This window comes from Eleutherodactylus coqui, chromosome 8 (assembly GCF_035609145.1).
Source record: "Eleutherodactylus coqui strain aEleCoq1 chromosome 8, aEleCoq1.hap1, whole genome shotgun sequence".
NCBI lineage: Eukaryota > Metazoa > Chordata > Amphibia > Anura > Eleutherodactylidae > Eleutherodactylus > Eleutherodactylus coqui.
This window is the reverse complement of record NC_089844.1, coordinates 100,245,583-100,266,187: the sequence shown is the minus strand read 5'-3', so window position 1 is coordinate 100,266,187 and position 20,605 is coordinate 100,245,583. Positions and strand designations below refer to the sequence as shown.

Below are 20,605 nucleotides of genomic sequence, written 5' to 3'. Positions count from 1 at the left end.
CCTGAATGATCACCTGAGTAGTTCTGTATAGCAGGAGCTTTGGGTGTGGAATACCTGATGACAGAGGTTGTAATATTACACTCCTGTGATGGAGATCTCCTTCAGTGATAGTCAAATCATAATCTGTTCAAACCCATGAAGATCAAGATAGATATGTAGATTACCAGTGCCATTGAATTCTAGTAGAACCAAGTCCCCTGGAAGCAGTCGTTTATGTTCAGCATCAAAAGGTCTCGACTTCAAGGAGGTTAAGGCTTTGGGCTCTTCTGCAGTCTCATCTTCAATTTCTTCTTCAATGGAGTCACACTCCTCAGCAGAGCTCTCCTTGCTGCCATGCTGTAGATGTAAACTCACTTCTAGGCTTTCTCGCAAGGCCTGTCAAATATGATAAGTAAATGGATCATTAATTTTCACTTTATATTAATGTGAAAGATATTTTTGCTGATTGCAGTATAGAAGTCTTATGAATGTACACTGCACCTATAAACCCATTACAACCATTTAGTGACAAGTGCTATGCGGTTCCTCGGCGCCCTCTAGTGCTTATTTTTTGCAACTGGTAGAAATAAAAAAAAATATATATTGTTTTTCTACTTCCACTTGAAAATACCCTACATGCTGAGTTAATAAAGACCGGCTCTATCGAGTAGCGAAATCCAAGAGCCTCTCGGCTTTGGAGGAACACAAGGACCCAGTAATTTTCTGTAGAGCTAACAAGTATTTTCACTTACATTCTTCCATAATAATAGCTGGTTTCAGGAGCTTCCAATAGCTGGGTATCCCTCTTAAACCAAAATTAGTCATCCACCCCACCTCTAGAGCGCATGCTAGTTACACTATAATGAGCATGTATTATATAGTAAGCTATTGGCCATTACATTAAATTGCCAATCCAGATAATGATGTCTATATGAAAAAGACGGGCAAGAAAGTAAAGCCCCTTTATAGATAATAAACGGTCACGGATCTAATATAAGAACTTGAAATAATTTGTTTGCAAAGATGCGATTAAATGTTTTGTTCTCACTCTAATAAGTAGTGTAGTACATATGTCCGTGTGCCACGCATGCTCCCATGTCTCTGGGGTTGCGGTTGGGCACCACTGTCCTCCAGTCTTCTTCTGCCTCCCTGTTATCTGTCCAAAGGGAGTGCATACTTCTGCCCCCTTTCCTTAAAAGGCCAGTGCAAGCATCCTAAACATGCCTCCCACCACTCCCCATCCAGGTTTTGCTTAGCCACTATGACAAAGCCTAGTTTGTGTTTGTTCTGGTTCCTGACCATTCTGACTTCTGTGCTCCCTGACCTAAGCTCCGTTTATGGATTTCATTATTCTATGCTGCCTGTCCTGACCATCTGCTTGGACCCCATTAATATTACATCAGCCCTGATGTTTGCAAGTTTCCCAGTAAAGCACTTATTCACCTTGCCTTGACCCTCTGTAGGGTCAGCAGCCGCACTACCAGGGCGATCTGTGCGAATTATGTCCCAAGGACCCTGCTTGAAGGAGTCAAGAGTGAAAACCAGGGTTCCCCAGATAGCCCAAAGTCAAAGTGTGTGCAAGGGGGTTCTACATCCATCTACCTGACTGTATAGGATACAACAGGTGGAGAATAGCAGGCAAACTATCCTTTACTACAAGTGTGTATATTAGGTCTCTTGTAGAGAAGGTAACTGGAGCTAGGAAGCCAAGAGTATGGAAAACACACTGCTTCTGCATCACTTCCCTGAATACTTTTTACAGGTAGTGATGAATATTTAATATATCCAACTGCTAGAGGCTATTTTTACTTATGTCAGTAGTTGCATACTATATAGTTGGCTGAAGAGTTGCTTTGAGACATCAAAACCTCAAGCCTTTACTTGGAAACATGATTTTATTATCCCTTTAAGAAAAATACAGGACTGAAGTACAATACCCACCTTTAGGTCCCGAGCGTCCAGGAGGAGCCTCTTTTTTCCTTCTTTGCTTTTCCCACCAAAATCTGTAAAAGTCTACAGTTTGTTTTTTTTTAGATTAGACAGCCAGTTAAAAAAAGAAAAAAAAAAAAAAACTTACTTCTTAGAACTGTGATATATTATATACGCAAATGAAAAAAACCAAGAACACATGCTCACATTAAATCCGGTAGTGCTCCATGGTCTCCTGATAGTTTTTACTAGAGATGAGCGAGCGTACTCGGAAAAGCACTACTCGCTCGAGTAATTTGCTTTATCCGAGTACCGCAGTGCTCGTCCCTGAAGATTCGGGTGCCGCTGTGGCTGACAGGTGAGTCGCAGCGGGAAGCAGGGGAGAGCGGGCGGGAGAGAGGGAGAGAAAGATCTCCCCTCCGTTCCTCCCCGCTCTCCCCTGCAACTCCCCGCTCCGTGCCGGCACCCGAATCTTCAGGGATGAGCACAGCGATACTCGGATAAAGCAAATTACTCGAGCGAGTAGTGCTTTTCCAAGTACGCTCGCTCATTCCTAGTCTTTACATTTACAAAAGCTGTGATATGGCGCTCCAGCCAACCACTTCCTGCACGTGTCGTACCCCTTTTTTTTTACTGTACCCATTGACATCACCTCTGCGGCCAGTGACTAAGTGTTTACATGCCGGCTTTTGCCATTGTAAGGACAGGCAGGGCACCATGTTTCGGCAGTGGGATAAAAGCAGAGCATGTGTTCTCTTTATTATTATGCTATATGTAGCTAAATGTTTCATTTGTTTGTTTGCTGTAGTAGTAAGAAAGATCATCAGGTTTGTGCTGCTTGACCCACGGGGGGCATAAACCTGAGACAGGTGGGCATTGTGCCCCTATGGAAGGGTTATTCTTGAACACTGCGATTTCCTGAACGGAGATCTTATGTCCAAGAGGTAGGTCGTGCCAGCTTCTCTCCACCGGCAGCATGTTAGTGGACAACTCTCACTGCTTGTGTATAGGAAGAGAGCTGCAAGTCTACGGGACTCAAGAGCTCCGTTGCCAAGTCAGACAGATGTTAGTGTGTTTACTCCACTTACATGGGGTCACTGTGCGTACCTGGGTTTATTGCTGCCCATGGTTCAGCCTTTTTAAAGGAAATCTGTCACCAGGTTCATGCTGCCTGATTTACGGACAGCATGACTCCGGACAGGTATGCTCATTATGTATGTATTATTCTGAAACGCTGCAGTATTTCAGGATTAACACAATTAGGCTGGGTTTACAGGGGGCAGAATTGCCACAGAACTTCTGTGCGGACTTTCTGCATGGAAATTTTGCCAGCAATTTCGGGATCTCGGGATAAAGCAGCAAAGTGGAAGAGATTTGCAAAAATCTCGTCCACACGCTGTGGCCGATCCGCTAAGGCCAAGCTGCACTGAAATTGACATGCCGCGCTGAATTTAAAGCCGCGGCATGTCAATTTTATCGTCGTTTCCGCAGCGGACAGCTTTCCTCTCTATGGGGAAGAGCAAACAGCAGCGGAATAAGCCACTTGAAAATCCGCGGGACTACAAGCTGCAGAAATCTCAAGGAACTTCTGTGCAGTCCTGCTGCAGACATTCCGCGACATTTCCATTCCGTGTGACCTCAGCCTTAGGCGTTTGAGCTGAGCTCTGAGTCACAGAGGCGCGCTGTGACAACCTCTCTCCACCCGAATCATGCATAGTGACAGCTCTCACCCCTTGTGTGTATAGGTATATAGCTGTCACTCTGCATGACAGGGGTGAAGAGAGGCTGCCACAGCCCGCCTCCATGACTCGGAGCTCAGCTCAAATTTCCAAGTGTGTTAATCTTGAAACAGCGTTTTAGAATACATACATGGACATAATGAGCATATCTGTCTGGGGTTTATGTTGTCCGTGATTCAGTCAGCATGACCTGGTGACAGAATCCCTTTAAGACATCTCAGCTTTTGGACTAAATTTCCAAAAAACTACTAATTGATCAATATTTTTCAAATCTGGTGGAAGTTCTTGTTAATTGCCACATTTTTGCTGGCAATGTGTATCCATCATAGGCGTAACTTGAAGCTTATGGGCTTCAATGCAAAACCTGTAACAGGGACCCCAACTATAATGCTTTATTCATAGTACTGGGCCCCCTAAGTGGAGAAGAGAGGCCTTATGGGCCTGGGTGCAACCGCATCCCCTATAGTTACGCCAGAGGCATCCATATTTACACCCCTTAGTTAAGGAATCTGCATAAACTAAGTGACTGTATAATATTAACAAGAACCTCAGGTCCCGCTGTATTGCTGAATCCATACCACAATAAAATTCAGGCTTTTCTAAAGCAGGTCAGATGGTCATCGTGCCAACTTATGTCACCAGCTTGGCGAATACACTCAGCACAAAGTGTGGTATTCTAAGCTTTCTACGGAATAATTCATTCTCTATGACAAGTTATTATAGAGAAAAAAGTAATGCTGGAACGGTAAAAAAAAAAAAAAAAAAAAAAAAAAAAATCAATAGTACACAATCTGGGATATATTACCTCTTCACATTCATAATGCCGCCCAGACTTCACATCCTCTTCATCACTGTTCTCTTCATCCTCATCTGTCTCAAAGTCCTGAGAGTACTTCACATTTGGGCCAATATGCAGTCGTGGTCCAGTTTCGGATTTAATATTTATGGAGCTCTACAAATAGAAGGCATGATACAACTGATCTGTTTAGCCCATATAAAGGGGTTGTGCCATAAGACACAGGTCCTTTCGGAATGCAGGGCCCACGGGGTACAGCTAATTGTTCTGGGTCCCACTCCCAGCAAACACCTGATTTTATTGGGGGAAACCATGAGAAGCCAGACATCACCCCTGCAGGGACCTCTGCAGAGAAAAAGTGGTATTACAGAACCGCCACTCAGATGAATGGCCGTAAGGATGACACAAGGTGTCGCATAAAACGTGCAATCAAATGACAAACGGATGTTTACTTCTTTGTCGCGAGCGCCCCTTTGTATTTTCAGATGTGCGCATGAATGAGCATTCTGATGATTGTTACTTCACAATCATCTATATACACATAGACACACAACTTTTAGAGATTTTTGAAACTACTTTGAAAATATGCAAATGATTATACAAATACATCATACTAGCAGACATACCTGGCTTAATTTGGTATCAGTGTTTACCTGTTGTTCCCATGAAAAATTTTATGAAATCATGGTTACTTCAGAGAAACCGAGGAATAAAATATGTATACACAGAGGAGCGTTAGATTCTCCTCAGACTGCATGTGCTGATGCCCTTCTGCAAAATGTGCCACCCTACCATTCTTCTCACTTTTTACCCTTAAAAAGGTAACGCCCTTTTTTATACAAATTTACCCCCAGACTGGAGGTTGCAGCCCCTTCTTAGCCCTAAAGGCATGCTGCATCTCTGCAGTCCATGGCCACTTCATTATGTACTTTACAGCCTTTCAGTATATGCACAGAGGTCAGTTAGATTGTCGTGAAAATTTCACGCTTGTACAACACTGGGAAGTTACATTACACAGGGGTGCACTTTCTTTTGCACTTGGCATTGAATAATCAAGTTGTGACTCCCTTACTTTTCCTATTTACGACCTAAAAAATGGACGTGCCAAATTTCATGTTTGTACGACACCGGGAAGTTAGAGAATTAGTGGCGAGTCAGTCAGTCAGTGAGGGCTTTCGCCTTTACATATATAGATGAACTTCAAATACTTGACCCAAGAAGCAAACCAGGTGTCAAATATCTAAATGCAATGTCATGAAAGAAAGTAATTAAAGCAATCTCTGACTACCTGATGCACGATATATTAGTATGGCCTGGTAGTATAAGACACTACACGCTACTCTGACTGGCCAGTGCATACTAATGTACAGCGTGCAATAAGTAGTAAGAGAAGCAGAATGGTCATCTTTGTTTGTCCAGAACTTTAAACATACACCCAGTGTAAAAACAAGCACCTAGAGGAAGTTGTCAGAATCAAATGAAACTTTCCATATGTGATTGTAATGTTGGTATAAGTCAGTGATAACAATATCAGAGCAAAAGCAGAATTTATTGCAGAAAACTGAACCCTTGAAAGGAGGCTCTAGTACCCTGTTGTACCACCTCTAGCTTGGATACAAGATGTGATACTGGCCGGCATGGAGGATCTAGTACCCTGTTGCACTGCCTCTAGCTTGTATACAGGGCGTGATACAGGAAGACATGGAGGCTCTAGTATCCCATTATACCACCTCTAGCTTGAATACAAGATGTGATACGGGCGGGCATGGGGGCTCTAGTAGCCTGTTGTACCGCCTCTAGCTTGGATACAAGATGTGATACAGGAAGACATGGAGGTTCTAGTATCCCATTATACCACCTCTAGCTTGGATACAAGATGTGATACGGGCGGGATGCGGGCTCTAGTAGCCTGTTGTACCGCCTCTAGCTTGGATACAAGATGTGATACAGGAAGACATGGAGGTTCTAGTACCCCATTATACCACCTCTAGCTTGGATACAAGATGTGATATGGGCGGGCATGGAGGCTCTAGTATTCTGTTGTATCCAAGCTAAAGGTGTCACAAGATGTGATACAGGCGGGCATGGAGGCTCTAGTACCTTGTTGTACCAGCTCTAGCTTGGATACAAGATGTGATATGGGCAGGCATGGAGGCTCTAGTACCCTGTTGTACCAGCTCTAGCTTGGATACAAGATGTGATACAGATGGGCATGGAGGCTCTAGTACCCTGTTGTACCGCCTCTAGCTTGGATGCAAGATGTAATACAGGTGGCATATATCTATATTACTTCCCAAATGCACACCATTTGCAACCTGATTGGTTGTTTGGATTTACTCATTCCCGGTGATTGGTTTATTTGGGTTGCCCGATTCACGGTGATTGGTTATTTGGTTTGCCTGGTTCACAGTGATTGTTTATTTAGGTTGGCTCGTGTAGAAGTGGCTAATATGCATACAGGTGGGCATGAAGACTCTAGTACCCTGTTGTACCACCTCTAGCTTTGATACAAGATGTGATACGGGCGGGCATGGAGGCTCTAGTACCCTGTTATACTGCCTCTAGCTTGTATACAAGATGTGATACGGGCCGGAACCGAGGCTCTAGTACCCTGTTGTACCAGCTCTAGCTTGGATACAAGATGTGATATGGGCAGGCTTGGAGGCATACAGATTCTTTATGGTATTCTGTGGCATATCAGTCCACATTTGCTGTAACTGAGACTTTACATCATGCAAACTTGTTTATTATGGAGAACTGAGCCCTTGTAGGGCGGCTCTAGTACTCTGTTGTACCGCCTCTAGCTTGGATACAAGATGTGATACACATGGGCATGGAGGCTCTAGTACCCTGTTGTACAGCCTCTAGCTTGGATACAAGATGTGATACAGACAGACATGGAGGCTCTAGTACCCTGTTGTACAGCCTCTAGCTTGGATACAAGATGTGATACAGACAGACATGGAGGCTCTAGTACCCTGTTGTACCAGCTCTAGCTTGGATGCAAGATGTGATACGGGCGGGCATGGAGGCTCTAGTACCCTGTTGTACCACCTCTAGCTGGGATACAAGATGTGATACGGGCAGGCTTGGAGGCATACAGATTCTTTATGGTATCCTGTGGCATATCAGTCCACATTTGCTGTAACTGAGACTTTACATCATGCAAACTCGTAGTTGGCATCTTAGATGGTCCCATATATTCTCTATTGACAAAAAATCTAATGACTGGGCAGGTCACGGAAGTGTGGCGATGTTGTGGAGGCATTTCTGTGACACCCTTGCCGTGTGAAGGCTTGTTTCTGCAGGACGTCCTGTAGTTTCTGTTCCTACTATTTTGGAATACATATGGCTTTTTGATCATTTAGCATTACATTTTTTCTTGAAGCTGAGGGTGGTGGTGGGGGGACCAAAAACGGACAATACTGGCGTTGTGTATATTTTTCTTTTCTGAAGATGCTAACCATGCAGGATAAATAAAGCATTACTTTGATAGATTGGAATTTTATGGACGCAGCGATACACAATGTTGTAATTTAAAAAAAAAATTTTAACTTATTTTTCCCATTTTTTTTTCCTTTTTAGGCCTCATGTTCACAGCACGCACAGAATCCAGCCCTGCCAACAGCCAGTGAGCCCTGCGTACCTGTATTATTCCGGCAGCAGCATCCGCGCGGACCTCTCCATTTCCGGGTTCGCTGTACTGTGCATGGTCTTCATGACTTGCCATCAGACATGTGCAGTACAGTTTTTTTTTTTCCTTCAAACTCCTGCTTTCCGTGGATCCACGGCACGTCCGCAGTGTCAGCTGTGGGTGTGCCGCGGATGGGACGGCTTCCATTGACTTCAATGGAAGCAGTCAGTGCGAAATCTGCACAGAAATGGAGCATGCTGAGGTTTGTTTTCCGGACCAGAAGGTCCGCAAAACAAATCTGCATGTTTTAATTGATTTACGGACACCCACGCATCCCTATAGGCTGCTTGATTTGCAGATCTCCTGCACATGTGCCCCGCAAATCAAATTTGCACCTGGACATTGGGCCTTAGTCCTGATAGGATTACATTGTACTGTGATCTGACAGGCAAGTCTGTCAAGTCATGCCACAGGCATGGCTTGATAGGCAATCGGCCATGGCAGTGCTGGGGGCCTTTTCTGAAGGCTCCCAATTGCCATGGCAACCGAATGGCACCTCACGAACTCACTGCAGCGGGGGCTGCATGTTTATCAAGTTGTCAGCCATTCTCTGGATAGGTGAAAAGGATAGATTGGTGGCGGTCTGACAGCTGGGACCAACACTAACTCCAAGAATGGGGGTCCCGTTTTCCCCTTTTTCCTTGCTGTAAAGAGGAGATTGATTGGAGAGCAGGTTGCACTTGCAGAGTGCTGCTTCATTCATTTCCAATGGGACTGGAGGAGATAGCCCAATACAAAGTGCTGCTTCATCAGTCTCCCTGAAATGAAGGAAGCAATGACTGCACAAGTGCAACATGTGTGTCACTCAATGACGTCACTGTAGGTGGGAGAGGCAGCCCGGAAGGGAGGAGGACAGGGCAATGGGGTCTCACATTCTTGGGATCAGTGGTGGTCCGAACGATAAGTGAAAAACTGATAGATCAGCGAGTACTCCATCTAGTGGTTAGGTGAAAACCTGAAGAAATATGCAGCAACCAGAATACCTCTTTAACCCATTCCAATCCACTGTCTGACCTCTGAAGACAGTATGATTTAAGGCTGTACAGCTCCAATGTTGGAAGACGCCCGTCGGGGTTCTCTTACTGTATATTGCTAGCCTATCTGCTGTCGGAGCCTATAGAACATGTCACCTCATGCAGTACTGGTTTTAGCCAGCAGATAGCGCTGTTGTATAACAGCTGAAAAAGAGTAAGCCCCCTAGGAAAACCAGGATACAAATTGGTTTGGAAAGGGGTAAAAGTACATGCACATGTAGCAACATTGGTGTTTATTTTTCACAGTGGAAAATCTGCATTAAAATCGTCAGATTCTGCGTAAAAAATTGCATCAAAATTTTGCTGCAATTATGACAAGAATCCACAGCAGACTTCACCCCTTTGTTTGAAAGGGCGAAATTAGCTACAAATCAGTTAAATTCTGCACCAAATGCTGTGGCATTTATCATGGATTTTGGTGCAGATCTACACCAAAATACACTCGAATTTCGGTGTGGATCTGCACCAAAATCCACTATGCTGTAAATGTACCCTAACCCGTCTCAAGGAAGGATATCCAATGACAATATCTGAATTACCATATGAAGTAACCATTCTACCTGTATCCATGCTTTCCTTTGAATCTTGCCAGGGGCAGTCCGATTCCTCCTCCCAGGAAGTGCAGAAGATCCATCATCTGCTATTAAAAGAAAATAAATGATATAAACATATTACATTGGGATCCTGATCTGGGTTCATCATAAATCCCCATCTTCCTCAGCCTTCACAGGTTCAAACCCAACGTTTTCAGATTCCTCCGCAGCAGATCAGACCAGCTATAAGGGATAATAGAAGAGATGGGGATGTATTCATGAGTAACCAGACTGAGTTGGGATTTAGGTTTGTAGAACATGGTGCAACAAAGTGCTGTGTGCTAGAGAGACTTTATGATGGGAAAGGAGACTTCATCCTTGGGGAAGCAATTTGTAACAAGAACTTTTTTTTTTTTTTTTTTAAATCACCAATGCACAAGAAAGAGGCATCTCATACCGATCCGGAAAACGGGGGCTCTATGTCGCCCCTCCTCCATACTATAGGTTCGCTGCAACCCCCCACAGTGAGTAGGAGCTTGAATGAAGCAGCAGCCGCACATGCACAACTGCCGCTGTAATCATTTTCAACGGGGCGGTTGGAGATAGCCAAGCACTTGCACTCAGCCATTTCCATCAGCCCTATGCAAACTAATAAAAAGGCGCTGCCCATGCACAACCACAGCTCCATTCAATCTGACATCACTAGGAGTGGGTGCAGTGAGCCTACATCGACAGGAATACCCAGGACCTCCGTTCTTGGGATCGATAGGGGTCTCAGGAGTCAGATTCCACCGATCAGACTTTTATAACCGACCCTGTGGAAATGTGATAAAAGCTGTTCTTGGTACAATGAAACCGGCAGTCTACTACATAAGGGAACTGCATACATAACTCCATGTGTGAGAATTATGTTCTTTGCAAATAAAAGGGATTACACATAAAATAGCACTTGATGTGATATATATAGTATAAAGCGAGTCTTCATGGAAAAAGAAGGAAGAGTTGATGTGAACGCTCTCCGTACGGCGCAGTGCGCTGGTTAGGATGATAGAGACATGTTTATACATAGTAAAATATGGCATATAATCATGCTGCCCGGTCAATCACTGTGTGCAGCAATCATGCATCCCGGAGAAAAGCATCACACAGCTTTGACTTGACCAAAACTCACCTTTGACTTTTGGTGTTTTTAGGCATCCTCTCAGTAGATCCTGTGTGCTGTACTGTTTCCTCAAATCAGCATTTGCTCCATTAATATACAGAGAAAATCCTTGTTCCAGATGTTCCAGCTTAACCTGCGTAGGATCCTTCGCTCTGAAAGTATTCAGTGCCCTGAGAATAGAACCGATGTCAGTACTCGATACACATGCGAAAAGGGTCATCTTCTAGAAGTTCGAGAAGTAATATTATATCTTGACCATCAAATTTAGGTATCAGCAGTTGGCATTACAGGTAGGGTTGCCATCTGGCTGGTATAGCATCCTCCCAGCCATTATTAATACACCAGCAATATTAGCTGTTGGGAATTTGCAGGGACATCCAAGTTTATGGAAGACACGCCATGCCTCCCACTTGGGAAGAAGGAAGATCGCGTGAAGCTGAGCATGTCCTTAAAAAGCAAACTTGTCCGACTGAGCCGCCAGTGTAACACACAGACTCGTGGCAAGGAAGTTCGAGAGTCACTATCAGAGGAGACCGCGAGGTCCTCTGCACACAGAATATTTAATGTATCCAGCACAGTAATGTAGTGGCCCGGAGGGTCCTACAGGATGGTTACACACTCTGTAGTCCTGAAACACCTGGCTATGTGCTCCTGCGGAGACAGAGGGTATCGTTCGGGGGAGAGACCCCATCTTCCCCTTCCTCATGGGCTAATAGTTATTCTGCCTGGCAACAGCTTGCACCCGTTGGCTCCTCTCCTCCTCCCGTTTGTGGAGGGAGGAGGAGAGGAGTTTCAGCTTACCTTTACCTTTAAAAGCTGGTGGTGGCAGTGAGTGTGTATTGCAGAGTGCTGAAGGCATTAGACCGACAAGGGGGTGATCTGAGCTTTCGTTCTGCATACATGCAGGAGCCTGGGAAGGCTAGGTACAAATCCACCTGTATTCTAACGACTCCACACTTGCAATCCCGCTAGAGTAATCGATCGAGGCTCTGCCGTGACAACTGGTAGCGGCGAGTGCGCTCGGATTAGTCAATTGGTGACAAATCGGCGACAGAGGCGGGATTAGTCGGAGTCCCCTCCTCGCTCTCCCTCATAAACAAGCGTGGTCATACTTGTATACAGTACTGAGAAATTGTAATCGTAATTACATATATGTCATGGATTTCCATATATTTTGTCACATCTGATCTTACCTGTTTTTTTGTTGCAGATAAATTAAGTATTCATCATGTTTCTCATCAAAGTCAACTTGATTAGGAAATTCATTCTATGGAAAGAAAAAAGCATGAGATGACTGCACGTAGACGCCGTTATGGAAGCCGTAAATTTCTGCGCATCGTGTCACCTTTTTACTTTGAAGACAACCAAGACAGACCAGAGCATCTTCAGCTTTAAAAAGAATAAAGAGCTGAAGGGGGCTGGCGAGCCCCTGATGATTGCCCTAGTGCACTCCGGCTTCCTCATTAGCATTATGCTTGTGTAGAACAGTTGCCCTCAACTAAAGGTTTCATGCCCCATTTACTGGACGCACATGCCTTTCGATGGTCTGTCTGGCCACAGATCTCCGTAAATTGGTTGTAAATGTTTACGACAACATGGTGACCTTCTTACAGAAACCGCTCCTATTGCCTGTGGTCGGTTTAAGGTATTACAGCTCAGCCACATTCACTTGTACATGCAAGGGCCGTGTCCTCCAATAATAATCTCACATCCATGGACAGTGCATAGAAGCTCTCCACTACATGTAGGCAACTGTCTCCAAGATCAGCGCTCAGGGCCCAAGAACGATGAGGTAGAGCGCACGTATGATGGTATTTAAAGGGAACCTGTATTGTTGGAAATTAAATTCAATGTGCAGGCAGCATGTTATGGAGCAGGGAGAACCAAGCTGATTGATACATACTCGTAATGGGAAAGGTTCAGTATAATTTGTAATATATTGGTCTAAACCTCACCTTCTTGGCTTATGAGTCAAGTGGGTGGTGCCATCAGTGATTGACAACCATCTCTGTATGCATACTGATACAGGGAAGGCCGTCAATCAATCTGTGAGACAATCCACTGGATTCCTGATGATGTAGAGGGATAGGGAATATGTGTCTGATTAGTGATGGTCCAACCACTGAGACCTCCACCAATCATGAGAATGGGAATCCAATGTATGGTTCTGTGAATGAAGAAGAGGCTGAGCCAGAGCGCTTCCGCTCTATTTAGATCTACAGGTAGTGATGAAGAGGAGCAGAGTACTCTCCGGCAGTTCCACAGATAGCATATTCATCGTTGCACTCAGAGCATGCTCGGAACGTGGAAAACATAGAAACCAGGACTGTAGTACTAGGCAGTGGCTGCTGTCCGCTCTATCCCCACCACTCCTGGTTGGTTTTACTTTACCTCTCACCTGACATCACTAACACGTGTGCCCATTCGACTTATGGGGTTTAACCCTCTGAAGGGTACATGTGCTGAGTCCATTTATACTGGTTCCAGAACTCCGAAGGTGTGTTCGGCTTCAGAGGATTAATCCCACAAGCCCAGTGAGCACACTTGTCAGTGGGAGTGTTCGTGGTAGTGATGTTAGGGGAGAGGCAGATTACAGCCATCCAGGAGTGGGAGGGAGAGAGCTGATAGCAGCCATTGCCTCGTACTACTGCCCTGGTTTCTATCTTTTCCACGTTTTGAGCATGCTTGGAGTGCAGTGATGAATAGAGAGGCAGCGCGCATGCTTATCCACCGTTTTATTGATATAGGGGGACACACGGCCCCAGAATTTGTCATTAGCTGAGGTCGCAGCAGTTGGATACTCACTGATTAGATACTTAACTCTTATCCTGTGGAAAGGGAATAAGTTTAATTCTTGGGACAACACCTTTACTACTTAAGGCCTCATGCCCACGGCCGTGATGGACTCCGCCAGTGGAATACCGCAGTGGAGACAGTCACGGCGCTCCCCCAAAGACCCTCATACTCCCCTCCGGATCTGCTGTGCGAGTCCCGCATGCACAGTACAGCGCATGACGTGCCGGCAGTGTCATATGTCGCGGTGGGTGGGGAAGCGTAGTCACGCTATACTTCCTCTGTACTACAGTGGAAGTATAGCGTAACAGCCATCTTCCATTAACTACAATATAAGCCGGTTGTGCGTATTCCCGTGGCAAATAGAACATGCCGCAGGTTATTTTACACCGCGGAATTCCACAACATAAACATTGCACTATTAGGTTCTAATAGCTGCAGTGTAACTCCGTAGATTTACGCCAGGTTTCATGTGGCGGAAATCTGGCCGTGGGCATTAGCCCTAAAGCAGCCCATAAAAAACAGCCACAAATGCATTTCATGCATGAAGGTCTTGATCGCAACATACATCAAATTGAAGACAAACCTTAAGTTATACACCTGTGAGCTACCCAAAAAATATGGCGTGGACTGCTAGTGGGTGTTGCCTGCAACGCAATCTGTACAAACTATCTTCTAAAATAAACTATCAATAAAAAAAGGGAGGATAAGGTCTAGAATTCACAGGAAAGCGAGTCCACATCTCCATAATGCAGTAGACTTCTCGGGATAAAAACTTTTTTTACCAGTCTCCTCCTCGCACTGGCCGATTAACCTTTTCAATTTTCAATGCCAATCACATGAAGTGAACTTGTATTGCCAGGGTGACGTTGTGCAAAGTGTAAAGAGGCAGCAGACGGGTTACGTGTTTTAGCAGGGGAGGCTCACAAAAGATGTTCCAATATTCTAGCTGTTAGTTGACGTTTGGTACAACTGATGTATCGCACCCTATAAAATATACTATTCAAGAAGTGTCACAATTAGTATCATTTTTCATTACATTTTAGGAGTGACACCTGACATAAAATAAGATACATTTTTTAAAAAGACTTGCAAGTGCCACATCGGCAGTGACCGCACCTACAGCAACCCTTCTGCTGCAGCCTCATATATGGCAAATGAGAAGATCAAAATAAGTTCATACAATTAAAGGGGTTGTCCCGCGCCGAAACGGGTTTTTTTTTTTTCAACCCCCCCCCCGTTCAGCGCGAGACAACCCCGATGCAGGGACGTACAGAAAGCTTACCGGAGCGCTTACCTTAATCCCCGCGCTCCGGTGACTTCTATACTTACCTGTGAAGATGGCCGCCGGAATCCTCTTCCTCCGTGCCGATTCCAGCCTCCTGATTGGCTGGAATCGGCACGTGACGGGGCGGAGCTACACGGAGCCTGCATTCTGCACGAGCGGCTCCATTGAAGAGAGCAGAAGACCAGGACTGCGCAAGCGCGGCTAATTTGGCCATCGGAGGGCGAAAATTAGTCGGCACCATGGAGACGAGGACGCCAGCAACGGAGCAGGTAAGTAAAAAACTTTTTATAACTTCTGTATGGCTCATAATTAATGCACAATGTACATTACAAAGTGCATTAATATGGCCATACAGAAGTGTATAGATCCACTTGCTGCCGCGGGACAACCCCTTTAATTCCATTAAAAAGATAGCGATCCTGGAACACATTTTTTTACCCTCGGCTAATCAGGATAGACTCAATAAGGTAGCTGCTGTGTTTGCACAGAATTTGTTTATACATGCTGTGACAGTGCAGTTAGTAGAATGACCAGCAGAGGGCTCTAAAGAGGTCATTCTGTTACACTGATGAGAGAGAACACCTGGGTGAGTGTGGCAGGAAGGAAAGAAAGGCTTTGATTCCTGCCACACTTGCAGTTCCCGAGTTCTCCTTCACACGGGCAACACAATATTTACCGCAAAAAAAAAAAAAAAATTTTAAAGACCGCAGCGATATCACATCAGTGGTCCTTGTGATATTGGTGCATTTTCTCGTGGCAATACTGCAATTTTGTAGCACTACGAATTCGCGAGTCGTGACTTCATAGCACAACCTGCAAGGATTTTATGGGGGGGTGGTTGAAATATAAGCCTTACCCCGAAAATAAGCCCCAGCTGCAGTAAAAAAAATAAAATAAAAAAGTAATACATCACTTAAGAGGCACTTTCATCTCTGGGCGGGTCTCCTCTTTACCTCCGCACTTGTCTTCAGTCTTCTGCAAGCCCTTCCTGGATTGGGCCAAAATTCCTACCTCCAGGAAGGGCTGTCTGTGACTGGTTCATGAGCGCCATGGCTCAGCCAATCATTGCCGGCGCTCAATGAGGCAATCACAGCCATTCACCCATTGAATGGCTGCAATAGGTTAAATAAGCACTGGCTCTGATTGGTTGATGAGCTTCGTGGCTTAGCCAATCACAGCCAGCCCTTCCTAAAGGCAGCGATTTTGATCCTTCAATTAAGGCAGGGTTAGCAGAAGACTTCAAGCAAGTGCGGGGAGCTTTAGTGAAGAAGACACTCTGGAAAGGTGATGTATTTTTTTCTGAAGCTAGGGCTTAGATTATGGCTTTGACAGTAGGATTTCCCACTGTCAAAGTTGCATCGCACGAAAATCGCATTTTCGTCCGTGCGAGAACTGCAGGAAAATGGAGCATGCTGCGATTTCTCTTCCGCGAGCATAAATCGCAGTTGGTTTCCGCTCGTGTGCACAAAGAATCTTTTTGCATTGCATGCTATGGGGGATTATTGTTGTGGACGCCCGTGTGCATTGGGCCTAATGCTGGAGGAGACCGCCCTCTCTGGGATGAGGGCGTGTTAGATCCCAGAGTGGGGGGCTATAGAAACTTGCTGCCCTCAGATAAATCCTGGAACGGATATACATTTGTGGCGCTGGCGGCTGAAGATCTGAACAGGTAAAGGCTTCCCTGAGATGCCTCCTCGAATGCAATGATAGACTGAGCATAACGTGCATGCTACGACGGCAATAGCAGCACAACGCCTGGGCTGATACCTCTGATGTTCACAATAAATGGACTTTATTTTCACTACAAACTGGCCTGGGTTTGGGTTTTTTGAGTGCTGCCAACTATCAGAGTGTGAATGACCATGATTGGCACAACGCACAAGATTCGTCTCTTTCCACCATTATATGGGATCTAGAAAAAGCCAGGTCTCACCAAAAGAAAACTTGGTGCGATTCCACCGCTTTGCAACAATATATTGAAAAACAGACGATTCCTTTTGGGAGCCTCTCTTGCTACATGTAATCCATCTGCTGCCTCTTGCACAGCATCCCCGAGGCAATACAAGTTCACTTTATGGGATTGGCATTGAAAAGGCTAACCAGCCAGTGCCAGAGGGAGACTGGCAAAAACCATTTGTAGCCCGAGCAGTAGAGATGTGCCCTCACTTATCTTTGGGTATGGATTCTAGACGTGGTCTTTTTCATTTTTATTGACAATTTACCTTATTTGATTATTTGTATTTATGGCGTTGCTTGCTAAGCCCAATACGGACTAAAGTCCCCTCCATATTTTTTGCATAGCTCACAGGTGTATAATTTAATGTTTGGCTTCCATTGGACGTATTGTGTTTCCTATATGCCACTGTTTTTTACGGGCTGCGCACCCCACTGCTTTTAACATGCTTTAATAAAGATTTACTACTTGCAGCTGGAGAAGTCCGTCTGTTTTGTGTTGGCTGCCCGGGCCCCGGCCCCGGCGTGTTTTTTTTCCATGGTTCTACAAGGACTGTCTAGGGCTGCGGTCACATGGGGTGTAAGTCCCGCAGAAATCTCACGGAATGACCTATGGAAATACTGCGGGAGTTCTGCAGGAAAAATGCAGCTTCAAAACAGTTTTGAAGCGGCTTTGCCGCTTGTATTCCGCTGCGGCCATCTCTCCCCATAGAGAGTAGAGAGGCCGCCGCGGAAACCAGCCGCACTGTATTGGGGAAGGGGAGCTGATGCCACTTACCTTTTTCTTTAAGTTCATAAAAGTTGCATTGAATCTTTTTGCACAAACTATACATCATTCTGCCCTAGAACATGCTCCTCAGACGGGTAGCCGTACTTACCGCATTGTTTGGCTTGGACTTGAACTGCTTTCTTTTATTATTTCCCATTGATTTACCTGCAATCATACACAAATAAATAGTTAAAATACAAAATACATGACAGCATCTGGTAATCCGACACTTGTTTCCAGAGCCCGACAATAAGAACATGTAGATCTAAAATCAGACACATTTAACTCCTTAAAGACGCGACCCTTTTTCCATTTTTGGTGTTCCCTCCACACTTAAAAAAAAAAAAAAATCATAATTCTTATTTATCCATCAACATAGCTGTCTGAGGTCTTTGATAGACAAAGCAATACCAAATGTGTGCTTTTTTTTTTTAATTATTATTATTATTACAACAAATATGGCAGAAGGGTTGCTTTTTTAAACGTATTACCTTTTTTATAATTATATCATTTTTAAACTAACCTAAGCTTTTTTTAGTCCCTTAGGGGACAAGAACTTGCAATGGTTTGAACGCTGCTGCAGTATCATGTAATACCATACTATTACATTATACTGCGATTTGACAGGCTATGAAGCCATCCCACAGGCATGGCTTTGTAAGCAAACACCAATAGCAGCCCTGCGGGCTTTTAGAAGGAACCCCTGAACATGAATTGGGGACATTTAAAGGGTTTACAGCTCCGATCAGCGCTGCTGCTGATGGGAGCTGTTGCGGGCAAATGTTGGTTGTAAGAAACAGCCGGCACCCACATTGTATGGAACGGGGGTCGAACCCTAATCCCTCTCCATACAAACCTCCATGATGTAACAGTACAGCACGGAGCGTTAAGTGCCTGTGCAAGGTTCTAGATAGGACTGTTCTGACAACCGTTATTTATGGTATGGTCACAGAATACGCCATACAAGTCTCATTGGTAGGCGCCCATCTGTTGGTCCTAAGAATTATACCGCATTCAGAGGGACGAATGCTGATTGTGCTCAAGATTCTCAAGTTCAACTGGCATCAGTCAGCACACAGACACATCTCTGCGGACAGCGGGCATTGCCCGTCCTATTCCCATCTGTGATATGCCTCTCCATCTAAAACCCTGCACATGTGAATAGCCTCACAAGCTATAATGGGTCCATGTGCTGTCGGTGAAGCACTCGGGGCGGGAAATACACCCCTGGTATTGGACCCTTAGGCCTCACTCAGCGTTTAGTGCTGCCTTTTCAGCCCAGCGCTAAACGCTGTACAACGCTCCCATTCATTTCAATGGGGCTGCTCACACAGAGCTGAAAACGCAGCGCCTTCCAACGCTGCACTTTGACAGCGATGCATGTTCTATTTTGGGCCGTTTTCAGCCCTGTGTCGCCCATTGAAATGAATGAGCAGCGGTTTTAGCACTGCTGAAAACGCGGCAACATTTGGTGCCACGTTTTTGGCAGCATTAACCGCACAGCGATTTTGGGGGGGGAGGGCTTGCAATATAAGGCCCACCCCGAAAGTCAGTCCGAGCTACATTAGATGGAGGGGGAAAAAAAGTAATACTCACCCAGCTGGTCGCTGGTCTCTGCCGCTGATCCGGGCTTCCACTGCACTGACAAATCTATTGCCGTAGGCCAGGTTTGAGAGCCCCGCCTCCAGCAATAGAGTGCTGTGATTGATTCTCGACACTGGCCCGATGCCCAATCACAGCCTTTCATTAACTGCCTCAGCCAATCAGAGCCGGCAAGCTCTGAGTGGCTGAGGCAGTCAATGAAGGGCTATGATTGGTTGTCGGCACAGGCTCGATGCCCAATCACAGCAATCTATTGCTGGAAGTGGGGTTCTCAAACCTTGCCTTTTTTTTTCTTCCAGCATCCTTGGCAGCCAAAACGCTGGCATACTGAATGCCAACGCTGCTGAAACCGGGCAGAATCTGCAGTAAATGCAGCGTTGAAAAAGGCTGCGTTTCTGCAAACGCCTGTGTGAGGTAGGCCTTAGGCCTCCTTCCCACGGACGGATTTCCGGCGCATGATACGTGGCGAAAATCCGCCGCGTTGCCCGCAGCTATTAGGTTCTATTGAACCTAACAGCTCAATGCTCACGGTGCGGAATTCCATCGCGGAATTCCGCACCATGAAATCTCCCGTCCTCACCCGCGGCATGCTCTATTTGCCGCGGGTGTACGCATGGCCGGCTTCCATTGCAGTCAATGGAAGCCGACTGTTCACGCTATCTTCCGCTGTAGTACAGCGGAGGATAGCGTGAAATCGCCTCTCCGCCTACCGCCGCCGCGTCATATGACGCGGCTGGCGCATCATATGACACGGCCGGCCGCGTCATGTGATGCTGTGGGCGTATCTTGTGACGCGGCCGGCGTGTCCCATGACGCTGCGGCGCATCACGCCGAAGCGTCATGCGGGACCCAGGACGCCGGATCCGCTGGTAAGTATGGGGTCTCTGAGTGGGCGCCGTGACGGGCTTCGCCGCGGAATATTCCTTAGGGTCCCACTCATCTTCAGAAGCTACAGTTTTGGACAAGTCTGTTGTGTGCGTCCTGCGCTCTATATTATAGTCTGCGTAAGGCTACATTCACACGAGCGCAATATTCTTTTGAATAGAGTCATACACATGAGCGTTTTTTTCCCCTCAAAACAATGCTATACGGGTGAAGGAGGAAAAAAGAAACCCAACATCACTGCATGAAGTAGCCTCAGACCAGATGATCCTACGAGGAGACCAACAAATGTCTTCTCCGATCTGCAGCGATACATCTTACGAGAATTACATTTTGTGAGCAACGCTAAATCAGGAGGAATTTTTCAACCTCTGAATGTAAACAATGTTTTCATTCACTGACAGGTAGCAGATAGAAAAAAAATCAAGGAATTTTAAAAAATTTCTAAGAAG

The 20,605-nt window shown here is 45.5% G+C and overlaps 1 protein-coding gene across 3 annotated transcripts in view; it reads right to left on the bottom strand.

Annotated features, from left to right (window-relative positions):
* Window positions 1–20,605, bottom strand: part of KATNIP (katanin interacting protein) — a 227,168-nt gene that overhangs the window by 201,725 nt on the left and 4,838 nt on the right. For 2 of the 3 annotated variants that reach the window (XM_066576138.1, XM_066576141.1), the window contains exons 2-8: window positions 17,779–17,834; window positions 12,060–12,133; window positions 10,876–11,036; window positions 9,732–9,811; window positions 4,453–4,599; window positions 1,921–1,992; window positions 165–375 (exon numbers count right to left, since the gene is read on the bottom strand). In XM_066576138.1, the coding sequence (XP_066432235.1) occupies window positions 165–375; window positions 1,921–1,992; window positions 4,453–4,599; window positions 9,732–9,811; window positions 10,876–11,036; window positions 12,060–12,133; window positions 17,779–17,834 (801 nt within the window). The remainder of the gene's footprint in view (window positions 1–164; window positions 376–1,920; window positions 1,993–4,452; window positions 4,600–9,731; window positions 9,812–10,875; window positions 11,037–12,059; window positions 12,134–17,778; window positions 17,835–20,605) is intronic. The other variant, XM_066576139.1, reaches the window with a different exon arrangement.